Genomic DNA, 19,735 nt, shown 5'->3' with positions numbered 1-19,735 from the left:
TTTTTGGACATAGAATTGTATATTCTAGCCTCTTAATTTTTTTATGTTTTATTTGTTGGTAGACATCTAAATTATTATTATCACAAAATTATAACTGTGAATCCCTTAAACAGATGGTAAGAAATAATCCATGATTTTGATAAAAGTGCATTATTTAATGCTTCTCTCTCATAAAGCTGCGGCTTGAAGCGAATGTTTTCATACTTTTTAAACTGTGTACCGTTACAGGATTTGACACCGGAGGCAGAAAAAGACCCGCACTCTCAGTGGAGTTTTCAAGATGTCTTTAATGAAGATTGCATTGTTCTGGACCCAGTTTCAGTGCTGCCTGTCCAGTATGAGATTACCAACTGCTTGCTGCCTATTTCTCAGGGTAAGAAATTCTCAGATTTATTTTCTGTTAAATGTGTTTGTTTTGGGGGGTTTTTTAAGCTTGGCAACTTTTAGTGGTCTATGCCATTGATTTTAACTACTGATATTTATTTAATTTTGCGAACTGATTTGATCGTATTACTTTTATAGTGCATATTTCTCATGCTGCGTGTCATATAATGTCTAATGCCTTTTGGCCACCTTTGGTTTTATCAAAAAATGCTTAAATATACTTGACCTGTGTTATTTTTACCAGAAGCAGTCGTATTATAACTTATGACCTTTTTTGCAGATACCAGATTGTATCCCCTGGACTGTTCCTGTCTGTCACACTGCTCATTTGAAGATGGTAGATTTGAAATTAAAAAAACTTCCTCAGTTTTCTTTGTTTTCTTATCAAATTGCAGTTTTGTATGTTGACCTTGTGTTTCGTCATGCATGCAGGTTCAAACTACCTGCGGCCGCTCTTCGGTCCCCTGGCCAACATGTTACAGATGTTACAGGAGTGCAGTCAGCTGGAATTGGCCTTCAGAGTGGTGGTCAACGCGTACGGCAGCTGCCTGCAGCACGTCACCTCAAACGTCATGGATATAAAGCTGAGCCTACAGGTACTGCAATATTCTCAGCAGTGCTTGTTGTGTTTCTCAAGCAATTGTACTGAAAATGATTGTTGTCTCCTCTCAGCTTTATGACGCACAAGAGCTTAAGAAGTACAACCTGTGCCTGAACGATCTCAGGAAGACGACTACGTCTACTCTGAATGCTGTGGCTGTGCCACTGTTGAACAAGGTAAGTCAGCCAAGTCCACAAAACCACAAAAATTCTATGGTAGATAAACAGAGGTTTTTGGTATATTTTAAATAACCATCAATGTTTCTGTCTATTGGCTACAGGTGTTAAACTGGAGGGTGGTGGATTGTGATTTGGCTATTGGTCTCTGTACACTCCTCTCCAAAGCAGAAGTCTTCAAAATACTGTGGAAAGTTATTGACAACACCTGGCAAAACTATGACAAGATTTTGGTAAGCAATAAAATCTCTTCTTTTTAAAAAAATTAAATAACAAATGTTTTATTGTTTTTAGTAAGTAAAATTTAAGAAAAAGAAGTGGGCAAAAAGGGACTTTATTATTTCTGTGTTTCAGTTAGTGAGTCCATAAACATCAGACTTTGTCATATCATCTGTTTTGTTTTTTCCCTCTGACTACGGAAAAGATTCAGCTGAAGTCTGTTTAAAGAACCTGAGATCATAAACACCTGGGAATCATTTATGTCAAGCAGTTATCAATTTAGTAGAAAAAATAAATAAATAAAAATCAATGTTATATTTGAGAAATCCCTTATGGTGTTTTATTATTCCAGGCTGTGGCAAGGATTGGAGCAAATCTCTGTAGCTTATATAATGAGGCAGAAGAACAGAGGAAGTTTCTCTCTGTCATCACTGATGCTGAGTGGGGAATCAAGCTTGGCAAATTGGAGGTAATGAAGTATTTAAATCAGGTGGTCAAAGGTACTCTGGTCTCAATAAATACAATGCTCAAAAAATCCATTAAAGGAACACTTAGAAAACACATCCGGTCTCAATGGGAAAAATCATGCTGGATATCTACAGTGATATGGACTAGGTAATGTGTTACAAATGAATGGATGCCGCAATGTTTGATCAATATTAATTCAAGGACGGCACCAAAATCAAAGTCCATTTTGCAAGAATGTCATTGCAGCAACTCCGAATACTACTCAGCAGTTTGTATTGTCCCCACATGCTTGTACCTCACCACATGAGGCTGAGCATTGTCATGCACCAGGAGGAACCCAGGACCCACTGCACCATGGGTCCATGGATTTTATCCTGATACCTAATGACAATCAGGATACCACTGCCTAGCCTGTAGAGGTCTCTGCCTCCCTCCATTGATGTGCGTCCCCAGGCATCATGACTCACCACCAAACTGGTCATGCTGAACGATGTTACAGGCAGCTTAACGCTCTCCTTACCCTCTCCAGACGCTTTCACTTGTCTCACATGTTCTCAGGGTGAACCCATCTTTCATTTGTGAAAAGTGGTGGACCTGAATTCTGGTATTCTAGTGCTAATACCAATCAGGCTCTATGGTGCCATGCAGTGAGCACAGCGTCCAGTAGAGGACATTGTGCACTCAGTCCCATCAAGTATGTTTCTGATTGTTGGTCAGAGTCATTTACACCAGTGGCCTACTGGAGGTAATTTTGTAGCTCTGGCAGTGCTCAAACCTGCTTTTGGGTTAAAGACCTTCTATGGTCCTGTCCAGCTCTACTAGAGTAACTGTCTGCCTCCTGGAATCTCCTCCATGCTACTAAAACTGTTCTTGGAGACAGCAAACCTTCTGGCACTGGCACATATTCATGTGCCATCCACAAGGAGTTGGACTACCTGTGCACCCTCTGCAAAGTCCAGGTATTACCTCATGTTTACCAACAAAAGAAAGACAGTCAGAAAAGACTAGGAGAGGAAAAATGTCAGTGACCTTCATCTGTAAGGTCATTCCTATTATGGGGGGTTGTCTTATTGTTGCCCCACTAGTGCACCTGTTGTTAATTTTAATAACACCAAAGCAGCTGAAACTACTTAACAACTCCCCCCCCTACTAAACTGACCTCCTGTACTCTGATTAAAAAGTGTTCCTTTAATTTTTTGAGCAGTGTAGGTCTATAAAGATTTGTTTATTTTTTTTGTGTATTTCATTCTCTCTCCCTGTTTTACATCACTTCATATCTTTTATTGTGTGTCTCTCTCCCAGATATCAATCCAGCCAGTGTTCCGTCAGCGGTCTGAGATGAAGAGCACTCTGATCCCTGTTTTAGTCAAAAACAAGAGAATCACCCCAGACTTTATCCTCCAGTACTGCAGGTCACCTGTTGTCACTTTTGGCCATCTAACTTGTTGGACAAATGTGTCTAGACTGTGTTTAAATGTCCACCCTCTGTGTGTGTGTGTGTGAGACGCTCCATTATGCTAAAAGTTGCTTTTTTTCCTTTCTGCAGCACCTACGATCTGGACCATGATAGTGTAATCAACCAGTACATTACCACCTTACTGCTGCTCCAGGACGATGAGGAAGGTGCAGGTGATCCAGCTGTCTGTCAGGAGGAGGCGCAACCTCTGTCTCACACTGACACGCTGGATCGAGTCCTGCAGATCATCCCAATGTTACACAACACCAGCAAGCTCACAGACAACCTCTGTGCTGCCATATTCAAGGTCTTTGTTTTTAAAATATAGTATAGGCTAAAATTACCTGTTTTTAAGACTTTTAAACATTAAAAAAAATCAAATTCCAACCTACAAAAATCTGTTGAGCTGATCTGTAAAACGTTTTCTCTTGTACAGCTCAGCCCATACAACTACGAGAGAATAGAAGTGGTGCTGAAGATCATACAGGCTGCAGATGAGAACGTGACGAGCCTCTCTGTTGGTCAGGTAAAAACCAAACACACTGGCATATTCAAGCCTATGTAGTTCACTGTGTTCAAAATGAAATGTTGGGACTTGAAACATTTGACTTTAAACCCACAGGCGATGGGTCTCCTGCAGCATCTGAAGTCCTACAAGCGAGTGTCTCCTCCCACAGATGTGGAGAACACGCATCTTCTCGAAACCGGTCTGCTGCCAAACCCCCGTTCCAGCAGCAGACTTCCCTTCCACCTGCTTATGCAGACCAAACATTACTGGAAGATTATCTGTAAGTTAACCACTGTTACTTTTTCACACCTCAGTATTAATGCTCATGTATTTATCTTCATCACATCTGCAGTGGTAGAAAGTTGTTATGATGTAGGTGTTGTCTAAAAGGAAGTGTATCAATTCAGCTATTCTCCTCAATTGTAAACATGTTTGCGCACTGGCACCTATTACTTTTAAAATAATAATTGTCATAGATAAGAAGCAAACCTCTGCCAAGCTCCATTTGCGGTCAGTATTTACTTTTAAGGGTGTGTGTTGTATTCTGTATGTATTCATTTTGTTTCTTTTTAATGTACTTTAAGAAGTGTGAAGTAAAAATCATACAAGGGCAGCATGACAACATTTTACTTTGATTACACAAACATTATTTAGGAGTAGGTGATAAATAATAGGTATTAATTTGTAAATAAGTGGACATCAATAACTTGAGCTTATTATAACTAGGTAGCTCATTCTCTTTAATCATAGTTTTAAAGACATTTTATTAAGTTTTGACCTTATTTGACCCTGAAGAACAAGCCAGAGGTCCAAAGTAAAACACACCACAAATTTAAGAATTATAGTTAAAAGGCTTTGGTTGACTTAAGCCAAATTTTAATGGATTGTTAACATGACCCCACTCTACACCCCAGCAAAGTTTTATCATGGTTCATTAAAAACCTTTCGAGTTACAAACAGAAGTATACTGGTAGAGTTGATGAGATGGTTTAAAACTGATGAAGTTAAAATATTCTTCTTTGTTTAGGTCCTGAGCTCAGTGAGGAGACCTTCCCCACACTTCTGCTGATCAGCAAACTCATGAAGGTAAAGCCACACTAACCTAAAACATGGCCTTAGTCTGTTTAATCACAGAAATTATTCTTTTATTCATAAAATTAGGTAATTCAGGCTGTTAAAACCATCCTGTTGCTCCACAGGTGAGCCTTGACAAGCTCTACATGTCAGCAGCAAACCATGTGTTTGAGAAGAAAATGAAGCCTTTAATCTTAGAGCAAAGGAAAATGGGTCAGGGGCATTGTCAAAACAAGGAGACTTTCAAGGTGGCTAAGACTATGATGAAGTACATCAAATGTATCCAAAGCCCAGAGTGGGCTGCTGCCACAGCCCACAAGATAACCCAGGAGCTTCCGCCAGGTTTGAGCTGCACGTTTGACTCTACGCTGAACTGTGAGAGGTGTTTGTATAGATGCACTTAGCTGTTTCCTGTTCTCTACAGGCTATGAGAAGACACAGTCACTCAGGTTCTGTTTGGCACTTGGAGACACTTGGTTAAAGGAACCACACCTTGATGTCAGTCCTTGAATTTTTCACATTCTGAAATGTCTCAAATGCCCATCTAAAAAGTTTTTTATACATTAGTTGATGTTTTTTCTCTCCTTCCCCTCCTCTGACCTCACACAGGAGGCAGCACGGGCCAGAGGAGAAACCTTTCTGTCCAAGCTGAAGCTGCAGTTTCAGCGCTCAGCCACTGAGAATACTTTAATATCCAGTCAGCTGAACAGCCCAGAGCTCCTGAAGCTGTCTGGGCTGCCAGGCAGGCTCATAATGGCCCTGTACGAGCACAGCAGTGTGGAACAGCGTTACAAAGAGTCAGGAGGTCAGACGTATCCAGGTGAGCACACTTATCAACGCAGTAGGTAAATTAATGTTTCACGTACACGACCAGTTTTGTTTTCTTGGCTCCAGCGTCAGTCCTCGATGTGTGACAATTTCTAACCCTTTGTGGACCATGCTGGATTTTTTTTTTAAGATCGCTTTTTGTCTAAATATAAAACCAGGTCTCTCTATTTCTCAGATATACATGGTGCAGTTAAAGAAATAGCCACAGTCAACAATGTGGATCTTCTAAAAATCCGTACCATGTTGTTAGAAAAATGGATCTGCAAGACAGGCCCGGCTGTGGTCAAGGTTTGTCAGTCATAGCTTTATCTCATCACTCTGCCTTTCTGCCCATTTTGTGTGTTATCAGATTTGCTGCTGTGTGTTTAGTGCAACTAAACTTTTTTTTCTTCTTCTTTAATTAGGATATTGGGTATAGTGACTGTGTCAGCAACATTGAGGAGGACCCAGACTTGATGAGGTAGCGCAGTCACTTTTTCCATTATTACTACTTTTCTTTTTTCTTAATGATAATTCGTTAAAACGGGATAGTTTACCTGTCAGTTGCAAAGGACGTTAGCTGTGACAGTGCAGTGTGTCTTCTGCTCAGCTGTCAACTCTGCCCTCATAGGCAACCACAGATTGAGACCTCAGAGCTCACTCACATGTACGACTGAGCAGCCGCAGACATGCAGGTTCAACCCTAAGACATCTGAGTTACTGTTTACAGAGTGGTTTCTCACAAAAGCCTTTAGCAGCACCCACAGATGTTGTTTGCGTCTGCAGTATGAGTGAAATAAAGATTACTTGGTTGCTCTAAATGCTCTCTGGCTCTGTGTTGAGAACCCACTGGCGTAGCCGTTCTACTCACTGTGTTTTTAATGCTTACAGGGTGGTGTACATGCTGCAGTCCTGCCCAATGCAAGATGCCGTCCGTCATCTGAGCCCTATCTTAACTGCAGAAACTTGGGTGCGTTTAAAGGGAAAAAAACAAAACAAAAGCAATAATGGGGAGAAAGTCCAACTAAATCTGTGTTTGGTTTCCCTTCTCTAGCCACTTAGCACATCTGGGCCTCGCCTGACCTTCTGCCATCGGACTCGAGCGCTGCTCTGTCTCGTCCGCCTTGCTGATGCACCCACTCTGGAGGCTCAGCTGCAAATCCCCATCACCAAAATCCCGTAAGAATCCATGAAAAGTTAAATGGTACCTGTATGGCCTGTAGATCTATAGTAACTAATGTTTCTCTGGTTTCTGTTCATATGCAGATATTACCTGAAGTGTTACATCTTTGTCTCTCAACTGGAAGCATTAAACATCCCGTACACAGTTCAGTCCTTCCTCAGTAGTCCCAAAGAGGGTTTAGTTAAAGGGCTTTGGAAGAACCACAGTCATGAGCCTCAGGTACTTTCTGACAGACAAGATTCAAATTATTCCAGCTTGTTTCCTCACTTTTACTTCATTGGGTTAGAAATGTCACACACAAAACTGGAAGCACCTTTTATCCTTTCAGGCTGTGCGGTTGGTGGCAGACCTGTGCCTGGAGTACCAGATCTATGACCCTCAGCTGTGGAACAGCCTGCTTCAGAAGCTGCTCGGCTTCAACCTGGTGAGAACGTGCATCACGCTTTTATTCAAAGACCCAAAAAACAAGTAGTTTAAAATAAGAGGGTTTTTTTTTTCTCCAGTACTTGGAAATATTGTTAAGCTGAAGATCCATAAATACATTATTCCTAAATAGCAGCTGGGTTGTGTTTCGGAAGTAACACCTGAATTTAAATATTTCTCTTCCTCAGATCAGCCACCTCCAGAAGGTATTGGAGGCAATAGTGGCTGTTCCGGCTTTGTGGGAGGTAATTCATCACTTTTATTTCATGAATTGAAAAAAGGCATTTTTTTTTCACTTGGAAAACCCTTTTCTTTAAAGTGTCACAAACTATATGTGCCTAATGTCTTTACAGTAATGCAGCACTGGATTTGATGCTCAGACATTTGCGCAGAGCATGGTTGTTTATGTGTGTGTTTATGTGTTTGCTGGAACAAAAGCAGTGGCATTGCATTTGATAGAGCACGGTTTAACCACTACACCACAGGATGTCCGGTACCAGGAATAACTTTCCAGTTTGACTATGAGTAATTATTTTATTCATTTTATTCGTGCTCCGCAGATTTCAAGTTTCTCCCGGACCTGGAGGAGCATGATACTGGCACCTTTTGTTTCAGGTACCACACAAATGACTGAAATTTGCTTGTCTTGGTGCTTGTTGATGTTCAGATATCCACTTTCTTTATATTGGAAACTTTAGCCCCAAACTTGTTCACCCCTGCAGGCTCAAGACTTGTACAAACAAGTTATGTGTGTCTTGTTCCTCTTTCATTGGCAGATAAAAGATAAAAAAAAATTACTTTATGTTGAAATGTTGTGGCAATGGTGGTGCAACTTTAGGCTTTGTGTATAGTTACAGCAATGCAACCCAATAATAGAAAGGCATGTATGAGGTATGACTGCCCATCATGAGTTGCTGTGCTCAGTAAGAGACTGGGTTAATAACTCTACCTTATGAGCCACAGCTTCCCCCTGAAAAGTCAGAATAATGAGACTCATGAGTAAGGGCTTTAATGCAGGTTCATAAAAAATAAAAACAGAAGAAGAAAAGTAGGAGCTGAAGTTTATTTTGCTGCTTTAAAGTTTTTCAAGAAGTCGATGGATACTTTATTGATCCCACCAAGGGAAATTACTGTGTTACAGCTGCAGGGTAAAGAACAAAAATGGTACAGTCTACAATAAATGAACAACATTGTTAAAGTAAAAGTGCCACAGGTGCATAATAACGCCATAAAATTATATATACAACAGTGATTTTTTTTTTCTTTAAAAAGAGGAAGAAAGAAAAGAAAAATTAGCTTAACTTAAAAAAGAGAAAAAAGTCAGCTGTGTAAGAGAGTAGTGCAAATTACATTGATAAATAACCGGTTTACTCAAATCTGAGCAACAGCTGCAAGAATAATACAGAAATATGTGAGTTAAATCTGACAGATGTGCTCATCTGTACAGTACTACTGTTTTATAGAGAATGGTCGGGATGATTACCTGAAGCAGGGTCAGTGAAGATCATTAATGTGGACATGACGGTATGCTGTCACTTCAACAGTAGTGTTGAGTATAAGTTCCCTGATAGTAACTTCACTAGCTAACTGCTTCCTGTGAAGCCTTTTAAAGTAGATGATGCATGTGTGCTCTGCTCTGTTCAGCTCTTCTTTTAAATACAGTTGTTTGTTTGTTCTTATCTCTTGGCAACAGCTTCTGTTCCGCTGAGTCCAGATCAGCAGGCAATGCTCTACAGGACATTTGTTCTCCTCCTCAAGTATGCCTCACTCACATTCAGCTATAACCACCAAACTGATTCTTTCATGGACTTCTTGTGTTTGAATATGGCAGCATACTGTGCGTACAGTCTTTATTCATTTAAAAGCAAAACTCCCTCATTTACAAAAAATTAAAAAAATAAATCTTGATACAGCTTTCTCAATCAGAACTTTAAAACTCTGACTGTGCTATAAAAACAAACGAGGCCTTGCACGTAGATAAAGATGCGAACACTTGATAAGACTACATAGTGTTCATACTTAAAATATACTGGTCAGAAAAAGCAAGTGTTTTTAAATAGACATTATACATCAACTATAATAGAAGTTCAAAGAAGAGATCTAAAATGAGGTATGACCTGTGGACGTGATGCATGCTGTTGTGCATCTGTGCATTGATGGTACAAGTGTTGAAGAATTGCTCTCCATACTGGTTGAGTACAGCCAATGAATAGTCACCTGTTGTCTCTGCCTTGAACAAACTGTATGTTCAGTAGCTGCATATTAGAAATAAGTAAGCCAAGGATATGTCAGGATATGCTCCTGATCCACAAAGACCTGTCCTGTGTGGACAGGTATTGTCTTGCTAAAACAGGATGTGGTGCTGCTGCAAGGATGGTACAAGTACTGGTTGGAGTAACTCCTCTCAGTGCAGTCAGATGTCTTCCAAGAACGATCAGGAAATGCAAGGCTGCTGCAGCAGCTCAGATATGCATGCAGCATCCAGCGTGCCAGTAACTCAGTCAGCTGTGGCAACAATGATCTTATACATGCTGGGGGTTTTTTTTGTTTGTTTTAGTTGAACCCATGTGTAGTTCATTTGTGTTCAGTACATGGATGCCATCACTGACTAAAACCAGTCAGTTAGAACCAGGAATTACTCACAGAATATGAAAATGATTTTCTGAGAAATTGATTTAAAACAGCTTGAAAATGATTTTTTTTTTTTTTTGGTGCGGTGGGTGGGTGGGATAGTTTACACTTACAATACACTCCTTTTCACATGCCTAGTATCACACAAATGCAACATTGGTGCCGGAATCGGCCATCTGTTTACTTTGATTCCAACAGAGGGCACTCCACCTTTATGCGCATGTCCTGTACTGACCTACAGTCTTAGGACACATCTGTATGCTGAGTGTTTTGTTTTGTTTTTTTTCACATCAGCAGCCATGATTTGATGGTTGTTCCCGCTCCTTGGTTGTTCTCATTCAGCAGAACGACAGTTTCATGAGACACTACATCATCACAGTGACTGACTGTGTTTTGTTCTTAATGCAGTGATGCAGGTCTAAACTGCAATATCATGTTTACATGTGTATATATATGTATTTTTCTCATAAGATATTAATAATGAAAGTTGATACTGAATTTAGGTGGATCGTTTTGAGTCAGCAGTTAATGAGGTCACTGCCTGTTCTGCTTATTTTATCTGTGCTAATGTTTCCCTATAAGGAAATGATGTTTGCCACTCCTGGCCTATATACACTGAACGTGTTCTGTATGTACTTTGAATGCTTGTATAATTGTGTTTTTCCAAAAGACACATAAAATATACACTGGTCAAATAATAATTAAAGGAACACTAATCAGAGTATAGCATCGGGTCAGTTAAACATCTGGGTCAGTTCAGTAGCAGACGGGGTTGTTAATCAGTTTCAGCTGCTTTGATGTTAATGAAAATAACCACAGGTGCACTAGAGGTTGCACCCTCTAGTGCAATAATAGTTAATCCAGGAGAGCTGGACAGAATATCAGAACTGGCAGGTCCACCACTAGTGCACTGTGCTTTTCAAAGATGAGACCAGGTTCACGCTGTGGACATGAGACACGTGAAAATGTCAGGAGAAGCAGCGGAGAATGTTATGCTGCGCATTATATTTTCAGGCATGCATTCAGGCTTGTGCGGGCTGAGTGCCATTCTGAGTTGCTGCAGTGAAATTTTTGAAAACTGGACTAGCCTGCTGCATCTTTTTTTTTTTTCACTTTGATTTTTGGGGTCTCTTTGAATGTGGCATTCTGCCTATTCTAACATATTACCTAGTCCATCTCAGTATAGATCTCCATTCCTTCCCCATCTTGTTTTCTAAGTGTTCGTTTAATTTTTTGAACAGTTTATAAACACACTTCCGTCTGATCCATTTTTGATTGCTGGAATTCGTATTAGACCGGAATAATGCTTCATCTAATCTTCACCTGAACTCCTAATGTCTCGACATTCCTTTTCCCTCCCGAGGTGCCCATTCCTGTTGAATCTGGATTTGATCGGAATTGCCAATCGCTTTGCACAGTTCAGTCTGCCAGCCTTCGCCCTGGGAACGCTCCTTCTAATTCCCTGTGCCAGTAAGAAGGAGCAGCAGGTCCAGGTGAGTGCATCCATTTAAATACATGTGAGAAGTAACTGTGTAGTTTCGGCTCTGACTCTCTTTTTGTTTGCAGGGTTTTCTGTCTGTCTGCAACCCGCTCGGTGTGCTCGAGCAGGTGGAAGAGCTTATGAACACCGGGGAACTCGCTGGTATCCCTTCACAGGTTAGATGTGACGTCTTTCCACTGCTTACAGATTTAACTGCCTTTAACCTTGTTACCACATTTTAGTATCATTTAACAATTTCCACTTCAGCTACATTGTCATTTCATTTCATCTTTCTTTGTTTCTAAATACATTTTAAAAATAGAATTCTATTTATTTTTTAATTTTGTAGGCATTAATATTTCTCAGTATCAACACACTTCTTAAAACCGTTAAACAGGAAGTTTGATCAGCTGATTAGATGGTGTGAAGTTATGAAAGATATTTTTTTGTGTGTAGGAAAAACAGTGTTGCTAAACAAATAAACCCAATCTTCACGTGAGCAGATTTGCAGTTTTGTAACACCTTACCAAATGAAATTAATCTGCATTCTTGATTGTAATTCTCATATAAACAAAATTATAGAGTATATTATGTAATATATTTAATGTCTTATACTACATTACTTCCTTTCCTTAATGATCCATCAGGTCAGGGAGACTGTGTTAATTTTCATCAGCCAGAATGGACAGCATCAGAAACTGCTGAAGACGAAACACTTCAGGCATCTGAAGCAGCTCATAGTGTCGAGTGGGCAGCCTAACCAAGTGAAAGATTTGGTGGACTATCTGATCAGCCAGAACTGGTGAGATTCACGCCTCCCAACCCTTCATAAGAAAGCAACAAAAACTTTTCTATAGAGATGGTTTAAAAATATCAACAATAAACTGATGCGTAGCGCTGTGATCTAAAATCTAAAATGTCTAAAACCTGATGTAATCATCCATACAAGGATATAAAGACCAGGTACCTGTCCTTCCAACCCGAACTAACAATCATCTACATGTGCCTATGATATGTATGAGCTGTGATCTAAAGCTTTCATTTTTATACACATAAAAATCCAGTCTGTAACCACGCACTGAGACGCCTCCTCTGCATCGATCTGTAATGGCCAGATCCCCAATCTGCAATTTCACCATGGGCCTCAGACTTGCACAGAAAAAAACATCAGCTTTTGTGTAAAACTGATTCATCATCACCGATTAGTAAAGTTGGGTCTCTGGCTCGGACCCTTAGACTAAAGAGAAGTCTTCAGTAGAAGAGCAATGCAGTTGAATTGAGTTTTTTACAGGATCTGTAGTGAATGCTCCCCAGGGTTTTATACTATGTGCCATTAAGCCTGGGCACACAGTAAAGAGTCGGAGTCTTAAAGTTAGGGCGTAGCCTGTCCTACTAAAAAGATTTGACTCTCTGCAACTTCAAGCTCTTCTTGAAAATAAAATTAAAGTTAAGGTAAATTAAAAGTGTCAAGACGATGTTTTGAGAGATGGTAGGAGATCTAAAGCATAAGTGATCAGAAAGGGACTTCCAGGAAGTGATTGAGAGGCCACACTGGAAGTGGTCCACTGGTACATGGAGATTCTCTTGAGGGAGACAAATTTGTGTCAGGTGAGTTTTAGGTTTTTGTGGAGGCAGACACTTTTTAATCAAACCTTGTGTATACAGTGGGCACGACGCATCTATCATGCAGCTGACCTGGAGGCTGTTCCGGCTGTAACATTAGCTTTACATATGGCTCTTTGTACACAGTTAGGAGGTAATGTCCAATTCAGGTGGTTAAGAGTTTATCATAAACTGGAGATTTGATCTTTTACCCAAACATAATGAATTAACCTGAGTTACAAAGTTTTTAGACTCTTCATGGGATACAGTACCACACAGTCGTGTGAAAAACAAGCACACCACCTTCTTTCAAGTCTAAGATTTTACGCATCAGTTCACAATTTTTAAATTATCTGGTCGTTCCCAGGTTCTAAAATTATTTAGATACAATGTTAGATGAACAACAACACAACATAATTACGCTAGTTCATCATTTATTGAGAAAAAAGAAAATACAGGCGCTGCATGTGAAAACTAACTACACCCCATGATTCTGTTTGCTTGTAGCTTATCACCTTTTTCCTTGTCACCTTTTTCTGAACATTGAGTTCAGTTTCATTCAGTTTATTGAGGTTTGCAGATGTTCATTTATGTACAGCTGTCTTAAGATCTGACCACAGCATTTAAATCGGGATGAGGTTGGCTCTGTGACCGGATCAGTGCAAAATCTTGGTTGTTTTCTTTTTCAACCATTCAGCTGTAGATTTGTTGCAGTGCTTGGGATCATTGGGCCTCATTTACTCATTTCATAGTGCATATGCACTGTGATTTATCAATTTTTTTTTATATTTCATCAGACACTGTTATTAAATTTTATATGGTCAGACTTTCTCCTAGTTTCTTGCCTCAGAGGTGCAGGATTCTGTCTTATAACATCGTCAACACTCTCTCTTCACTTGGAGCTAAGTGTGTTCACTTATATAGAGAAGCCATGGCGGGGAAGTGCGCAGTTATTTGCAAATTATATGGGGCTCCCACAAGGCTGCTGGTTTTGAACTATTCTGTTTTACTAACATACCCACAGTGGTGAGAATAAAATAGGCCAGTTTGCACATTTCTGAATCTGACTGTCATTTTGCATGCAAACTAATTTATTGCACATGATAAAAACATTTCCACCCAAATATTTGTAAATGAGGCCCATTATTCTGCTGATGATCATTTAATCAAATGCATTTGATTAGCAGCACCTGGCTGCTACTTAGCCTCTTAATTGAAATGAAAGCAGTAAGAGTCGACTTGGGTTTTCACACTGTGCATTTAGGCTCAGTTTGTTTATATATATTTTTTATTTTTGTCTTCATATTTCAAACCTTTTAACTGGAAGAGGGTGTCACAGACTGGCTGTTATTTAGAACAGCTAGCTCTTACTGTTACTCTTACTTACTCTTAATGTTATCCTACAGTCCCAGCTTGTAGCTCACGCAGTGCTCGAAATTCAGATTTTTGCTTTTCCTTCCAGTTTCGTTTAAATGCTCGCACTTAGAACAGAACTGTCTTAGAAACGGATGTCTTAAACCTGTTAAAGTTGCATGACTTTAGTTTTCTGTGCTCTTCAATCTGCAGCCATGACGATGCTGAATCACTCGCTCATGAGTACATGAAACACAGAGAGCGTCAGCGTGGGAAAACCCTGACAAATGGCTCGTTGTCATCCAGCTGCCTGAAGGTGAGGCCGATATCTTTGTCCCAGTTTAGTGGAAAGTAAAGGCCACACATCATGTTTAATGTGAAGTAGAAGTTTCTTTTTATTAGCTAAAAGCACTTCGCCTGTGTGCATTAATGATTTCATTTATTTTTCAGGACTTTCTTAACATGCAACATGGAGTATTGAGATGAACCAGCACTGTTGCTTCAGCCATGTTTATATAATCCTCCTTGGTCTGCTTTAGGCTGAGACGCAGTATTTGCACTTCACATTTATCTTTCAACTGTAATATTTGAATAAACTATTCATTTATGAAAACTGTGGAGATGAGCTATTTAGAAGCAGCAGATCACATGTCAACTTTTATTTTCCATTGCAACTCCAAGTTTGTTTCTTAGGATGTGTATTGAGTTTAACTGTTGATTTTCATTGCACAGCCACACTTTGTACAATATTATGAAATTAAAGTACATCGGTTCTAAAAGAAAGAGGAGCAGTAATCCTAATAAATGATGTACACTGTGTTGCCAAAAGTATTAGCTCATCTGCCGTCGCACACATTAAGGGACAAACCAATCTTACTTCATGGAATTTTATACGATGTTGGCCGAGCCTTTGCAGCTATAACAACTTCAACTCTTCTGAAAAGGCTTTGTAAAAGATTTAGGGGTGTTTATGGGATTGTTTTAAAACCAGAAGTCCTGTCTTTGCTCTAATTCATCCCAAAGTTGTTCTATCAGGTTTAGGTCAGAACAGTCAAGTTGCTCATCCGTCTACCACAGGGCGAGAAGCAGGTTACACCCTGAACAGCTCACCAATCTGACGCAGAGCTAAGACAACCATTTGCACCGATGGGCAGTTTAGAATCTAACCCCACTAACTGCATGTCTTTGGAGTGTGGGAGGAAGCCGGAGCAACCCAGAGAGAAAATGTGAACGCTGCACAGAAAGGTCCCGACCAGATGGTGGCTTCGAACGTGCGACCTACTTGCTGTGCTCACATTTTCCTAAAGTTATTTCTGTTTTCTTTTTAAATACTTGTTACTTTCACGTTTATATAAACAGCTTCCTTATCTTAGTCATACTTCTTTGGTTCATCAACTTTTTTTAAACACTGGTCTCGTTTCTGATGGACCACTTCCCGTCACTCAGTGTTAAAAGCAACTGTGTGATATTTGAGAGGAAGTGTGCACACACACACTGAGACCGATCTGAGCTGAACTTTACCCATTCTGCATTTTTCAAAATATTTATTAATTTTGGTCCTCCAGTTTTTTCTTCTCCGATGCAGCTGTCGCTCATTCAGGTGTGCAGAGATTATGTATCACATGTTTGCCCATCAAGAATGGTCAGCGAGTTTACTTGTTAGTGGTTCAGCCACACATGGTGTGCCTTTAAATGGACTTTTAAACTTCATCTGTTCCCAGAGAGGAGCACTTTAAATAAATGTAAGAGGACTTCCTTTTCAAACTCACTTGCCTCATGGGAAACGGAAGACTTTGTATTCTCTGTGTGGCTTTGTGTTAAAATGATGGTTTTATTTTCATCTGAAATGGCCATTCTGTGAAATTGGTGTCCAGATTTAGTCCGGTCCTTGTACCTGCCCATTTTCAAGCCAAGGTATGAATGAGTGTTGTCCAAGCATTATAGACAACTTGCCAGAGAACCATTTTTAAATTGTATATTTAGGGACTTTGCTACTAGAAGCAAAAACTAAGAATTTGTTCCTGTTTTTTCAGTTTAATCAAAGAAAGGTCAATATACTAACACAGTTTGACAGACATAAAATTGTATATTTGCACCAAAAAGGTGATTCCCTTGTCTAAGAAGACCAGACTGTGCTTCAATAAATCTGTGGATGCGTTTTTCTGGCAAAATATTTTTTTAAATTGAGGGGTGGATAAAGACTTTTGCACAGTATTCTACAGATCGTGTTCATGTATGCAAAAAAGTCTGAGAAATATGAGGTTAAATATGTGTTTATACATTCAAACTGTTGCCTTTCAGTAAACACTATATAAAGATATATAAACCAATGCATGTTTTTAAATGCAATTTGTATCATTTATGTGTTTTCAGTGATTCAAGGACTTGTTTAAGCTGCACAAGAACCAAACTTCAGCTGAGTGTGAATTAAATGATTGCATCGAAACGAAGAAATGGCTTGTTTCTCAGAATGGACAGAGCAAGTGTCATAAAGTTATATTTATAAACTATATTCACAGAAACCAAAGTGTCTGATCATCTTTGCTGAACTAGGCCATCAGATATTGAACTTCCCCAACTCACAACTGCAGTTATGAAACTGCAGTTGTGAGTTGGTTAAAATAGTTTGATGTAAGAAAAAGGACCCAATAGAGTGCTGAATACCAGGAAAACAAACTAATGCAACAAGCAGACATACAGATTCAATAACATACATGTGAAAGATTTTTCTCTAAGGGTTGTGCTCATTGCTTAAAACCTCTTAAGGAACAACCAGGCTTTCATTAAACCCATTGTTTCCTAAATCAAGAGATGATACAGAACCTTAGTGTGTCTCTTTATCTGGGAGAGCAGATAAGGTGTAGATGGAGCGCACATCTGTCTTCTCCTTTGTATCAAGTATTTATGTGATAGGTCTGCATTTTATATATCATCTGCTATGTCTGCATGTCCTGAAAGATTATTCATAAACAAGTGATCATTATATCATACTGATATTGCTGTTGCAGCTGCACACTGATGCGGTGTTTAGCACCGTTACCTGACAACAAAGAGGTCCTGGGTTCAAACCCACCGCTTGTGTGGTGTTTGCATTTTCTCTCAGCATACACCATCTTTGTGCAACAGTTCAAACATGTACAGTTAGTGGGTTTAGGTCAACTCTAAATTGCAAAGGGGTGTGAATGTGAGTGTCTCTATTTGTTTGCCCTGTGACAGACTGGCAAGCAGTCCAGGGTGTACCCTCCCTCTACCCCAGCCACCTAAAGCAGCTACGACCCTGAATTGGAAATGTGGAAGAAAAATGAATGGATGTATAAACTCCAGTGCCTGTTGTTTTACAGGGAGATATTTCTGAGCCATCTTAACCAGAAGGAGTGTGCTTTCACTGCACATTTTAGTCTGATCTGTCGTATCATATAGCAGTATGATACGACAGATAGCAGTTTCATTATGATCCCTTCATCACCCACCCGTGAAACATTCCAAGAAAACAGGCAACATCTCAGTGTTGACAATGAACTTATATTTATTATGATACGTTTATACAGCATTGGCTAAAGACAAAGAATACATATTCATACAGTTTTGTTGTTTTTATTCAAAGTTACCTTAATATATATACATATTTTTTTAACTCATGTATAAAAGCTTTTTTACATTATGTATATATGCAATATGTTTCTCATCATTATAGTTTTCACATGACAACAGGAAGAAATTTTATTCATATGAGGTTATAAATGTCTCTTTATTACACTTCAGCGTCAGAATCTTTGTTTAATTCACACATCTTAACATGTACATGTTTTGGAAGACAAATACATTTAGAAAAGTGCAGTCAGCATTGGTATGATCGCTACTAAGCAAGTGATGTGCTGGTAAAAAAAAAAAAGCTTTTCACTGATGAAAAGTTTGATTACTCAGTTCTGAGGATTTCTGTGCCAGTGTGTAGCTTATGTACAATAGTAAATATGAAATAGCTGTAGCACTTACAGCTTAATGATAGAATCAAACTTACTTTAAATTGAACCTTTAGCTATGAAGCTGCTTGTTATACCTCCTCAGTTTAGTGATCACAGCTGGCTGATCGACTGGGAGCCAGTTTCCCGGGTTTTCTTCTCTGTACTCTCAGCATTTTCTGTTTCAGGCAGATGAAGAGCCTTCCTGCAGATGTTCTTAAAGACGGGGCTGGAGAAGTAGTAGACCACAGGATCCAACACGCTGTTGAGGTAGGTCAGGCTAATGGTGACGTAAAATACAATGGTAAGGTTTTCCATTTCAGAACACATGCTAGAGGAACCGGCTAATTTATAGGTCTTGACCCAGATCACCAGCTGTGTGATGTTGCTTGGGAGGAAGCAAATGATGAAGAGCACTACCACAACTATGATGAAGTACAAAGCCTTCTTGATCTTGGCATGCTGGGCCAGCTGCCTCCCTTTCAGGTGGCGAACGATGCAGAATGTACAGTAGAGGATGACCAGCAAAGGCATGTAAAAGGAAAAGAGAAATGCAAACTTATGCCAAGAAAGATTACTCTTGGACTTGGTGTCAATCATGAAACTCTCGCAGTACGTTGTGTTGGCGTGTGACAAAGTGAAGACATGAGCAGTCATCGAAGTGGTGACCAACCACAGCCCAAGTGCTCCCATTATGGCTTTAGAGACGCTCAGAGAGTTGATGGGATGGTGGGGATGCACCACACGCATGTACCTGTCCACAGCGATGGCCATCAGGAAGAAGGTGCTTCCGCTGCGATTCAGGGCCAGCATGAAGAGGCAGATGTTACAGAGGGCCTTTCCAAACTTCCATTTGATCCCAGCGATGTAGTAGCTGGCACGGAGAGGTAAAACAATATTGAGCAGAAAATCAGCCATTGCCAGGTTAAAGAGCAACACTGTGCTGCTTTTCCAGGGCCTCAGGTGGAAGCAGAAGATCCACAGAGCCAAACCATTACCAAGGACTCCCAGGACAAACTCTGTCATCAGCAGAGGAGGGAGGACATTGATCAGCAGAGTGCCATTGAAGCTGCAATGCATCGTGAGCTACGTGCTTCTTTGATGCCTTCACAAAAAGAAATGACGCCTTTTGGGCTGCCCGTACTCTTTAAAGGGAAATGCAAATGCAAAAAAGTGTGATTATGTGGTTTACCCTTTACCCGGAAGCCTGAGGCTTCTGCTTTTTTTTTTTTTTTTTTTTAGGTGTTAACAAGCAATTAGTTGTCATGTATGCAGAAATATTTTTAGCTGTTTATCCTTGAAGTTTTATAAACCCTTATGTTGTCACACTACACGACTGCACAGTTAAAACTGTTCTCTGAGCACATAAGCAGGAACTCATACCTGTGATGAAGCGCTCCTCACATCTTTA

The 19,735-nt window shown here is 39.9% G+C and overlaps 2 protein-coding genes across 2 annotated transcripts in view; one reads left to right on the top strand and one right to left on the bottom strand.

The window, feature by feature from the left end:
* kntc1 (kinetochore associated 1) overlaps nt 1-16,815 on the top strand; it is a 29,210-nt gene extending 12,395 nt beyond the window's left edge. The window contains exons 35-62 of the mRNA XM_005473402.4: nt 229-373; nt 665-721; nt 817-980; nt 1,057-1,161; nt 1,266-1,394; nt 1,733-1,849; nt 3,151-3,260; nt 3,395-3,611; nt 3,741-3,830; nt 3,927-4,092; nt 4,840-4,898; nt 5,012-5,228; nt 5,311-5,384; nt 5,496-5,706; nt 5,890-6,002; nt 6,119-6,174; nt 6,585-6,663; nt 6,748-6,872; nt 6,960-7,095; nt 7,205-7,300; nt 7,488-7,544; nt 7,860-7,914; nt 8,993-9,056; nt 11,294-11,423; nt 11,497-11,586; nt 12,058-12,212; nt 14,579-14,681; nt 14,816-16,815. Of these exons, the coding sequence (XP_005473459.1) occupies nt 229-373; nt 665-721; nt 817-980; nt 1,057-1,161; nt 1,266-1,394; nt 1,733-1,849; nt 3,151-3,260; nt 3,395-3,611; nt 3,741-3,830; nt 3,927-4,092; nt 4,840-4,898; nt 5,012-5,228; nt 5,311-5,384; nt 5,496-5,706; nt 5,890-6,002; nt 6,119-6,174; nt 6,585-6,663; nt 6,748-6,872; nt 6,960-7,095; nt 7,205-7,300; nt 7,488-7,544; nt 7,860-7,914; nt 8,993-9,056; nt 11,294-11,423; nt 11,497-11,586; nt 12,058-12,212; nt 14,579-14,681; nt 14,816-14,851 (3,156 nt within the window). The 3' untranslated portion in view covers nt 14,852-16,815. The remainder of the gene's footprint in view (nt 1-228; nt 374-664; nt 722-816; nt 981-1,056; nt 1,162-1,265; nt 1,395-1,732; nt 1,850-3,150; nt 3,261-3,394; nt 3,612-3,740; nt 3,831-3,926; nt 4,093-4,839; nt 4,899-5,011; nt 5,229-5,310; nt 5,385-5,495; nt 5,707-5,889; nt 6,003-6,118; nt 6,175-6,584; nt 6,664-6,747; nt 6,873-6,959; nt 7,096-7,204; nt 7,301-7,487; nt 7,545-7,859; nt 7,915-8,992; nt 9,057-11,293; nt 11,424-11,496; nt 11,587-12,057; nt 12,213-14,578; nt 14,682-14,815) is intronic.
* LOC100699497 (hydroxycarboxylic acid receptor 2-like) lies at nt 14,895-19,735 on the bottom strand. The gene has a single exon (XM_005473401.4). The coding sequence runs from the start codon at nt 19,402-19,404 to the stop codon at nt 18,439-18,441; it is 966 nt and encodes a 321-aa protein (XP_005473458.1). The 5' UTR covers nt 19,405-19,735; the 3' UTR covers nt 14,895-18,438.

The sequence above is a fragment of the Oreochromis niloticus genome, linkage group LG12 (genome assembly GCF_001858045.2).
Source record: "Oreochromis niloticus isolate F11D_XX linkage group LG12, O_niloticus_UMD_NMBU, whole genome shotgun sequence".
Lineage (NCBI taxonomy): Eukaryota > Metazoa > Chordata > Actinopteri > Cichliformes > Cichlidae > Oreochromis > Oreochromis niloticus.
The sequence above is the reverse complement of the archived record's forward strand: the minus strand, read 5'-3'. Positions and strand labels throughout refer to the sequence as shown.

Bases quoted from the DNA above. Each gene is read 5' to 3' on its own strand.
- LOC100699497 (XM_005473401.4), bottom strand. From the start codon at position 19,404: ATGCATTGCAGCTTCAATGGCACTCTGCTGATCAATGTCCTCCCTCCT.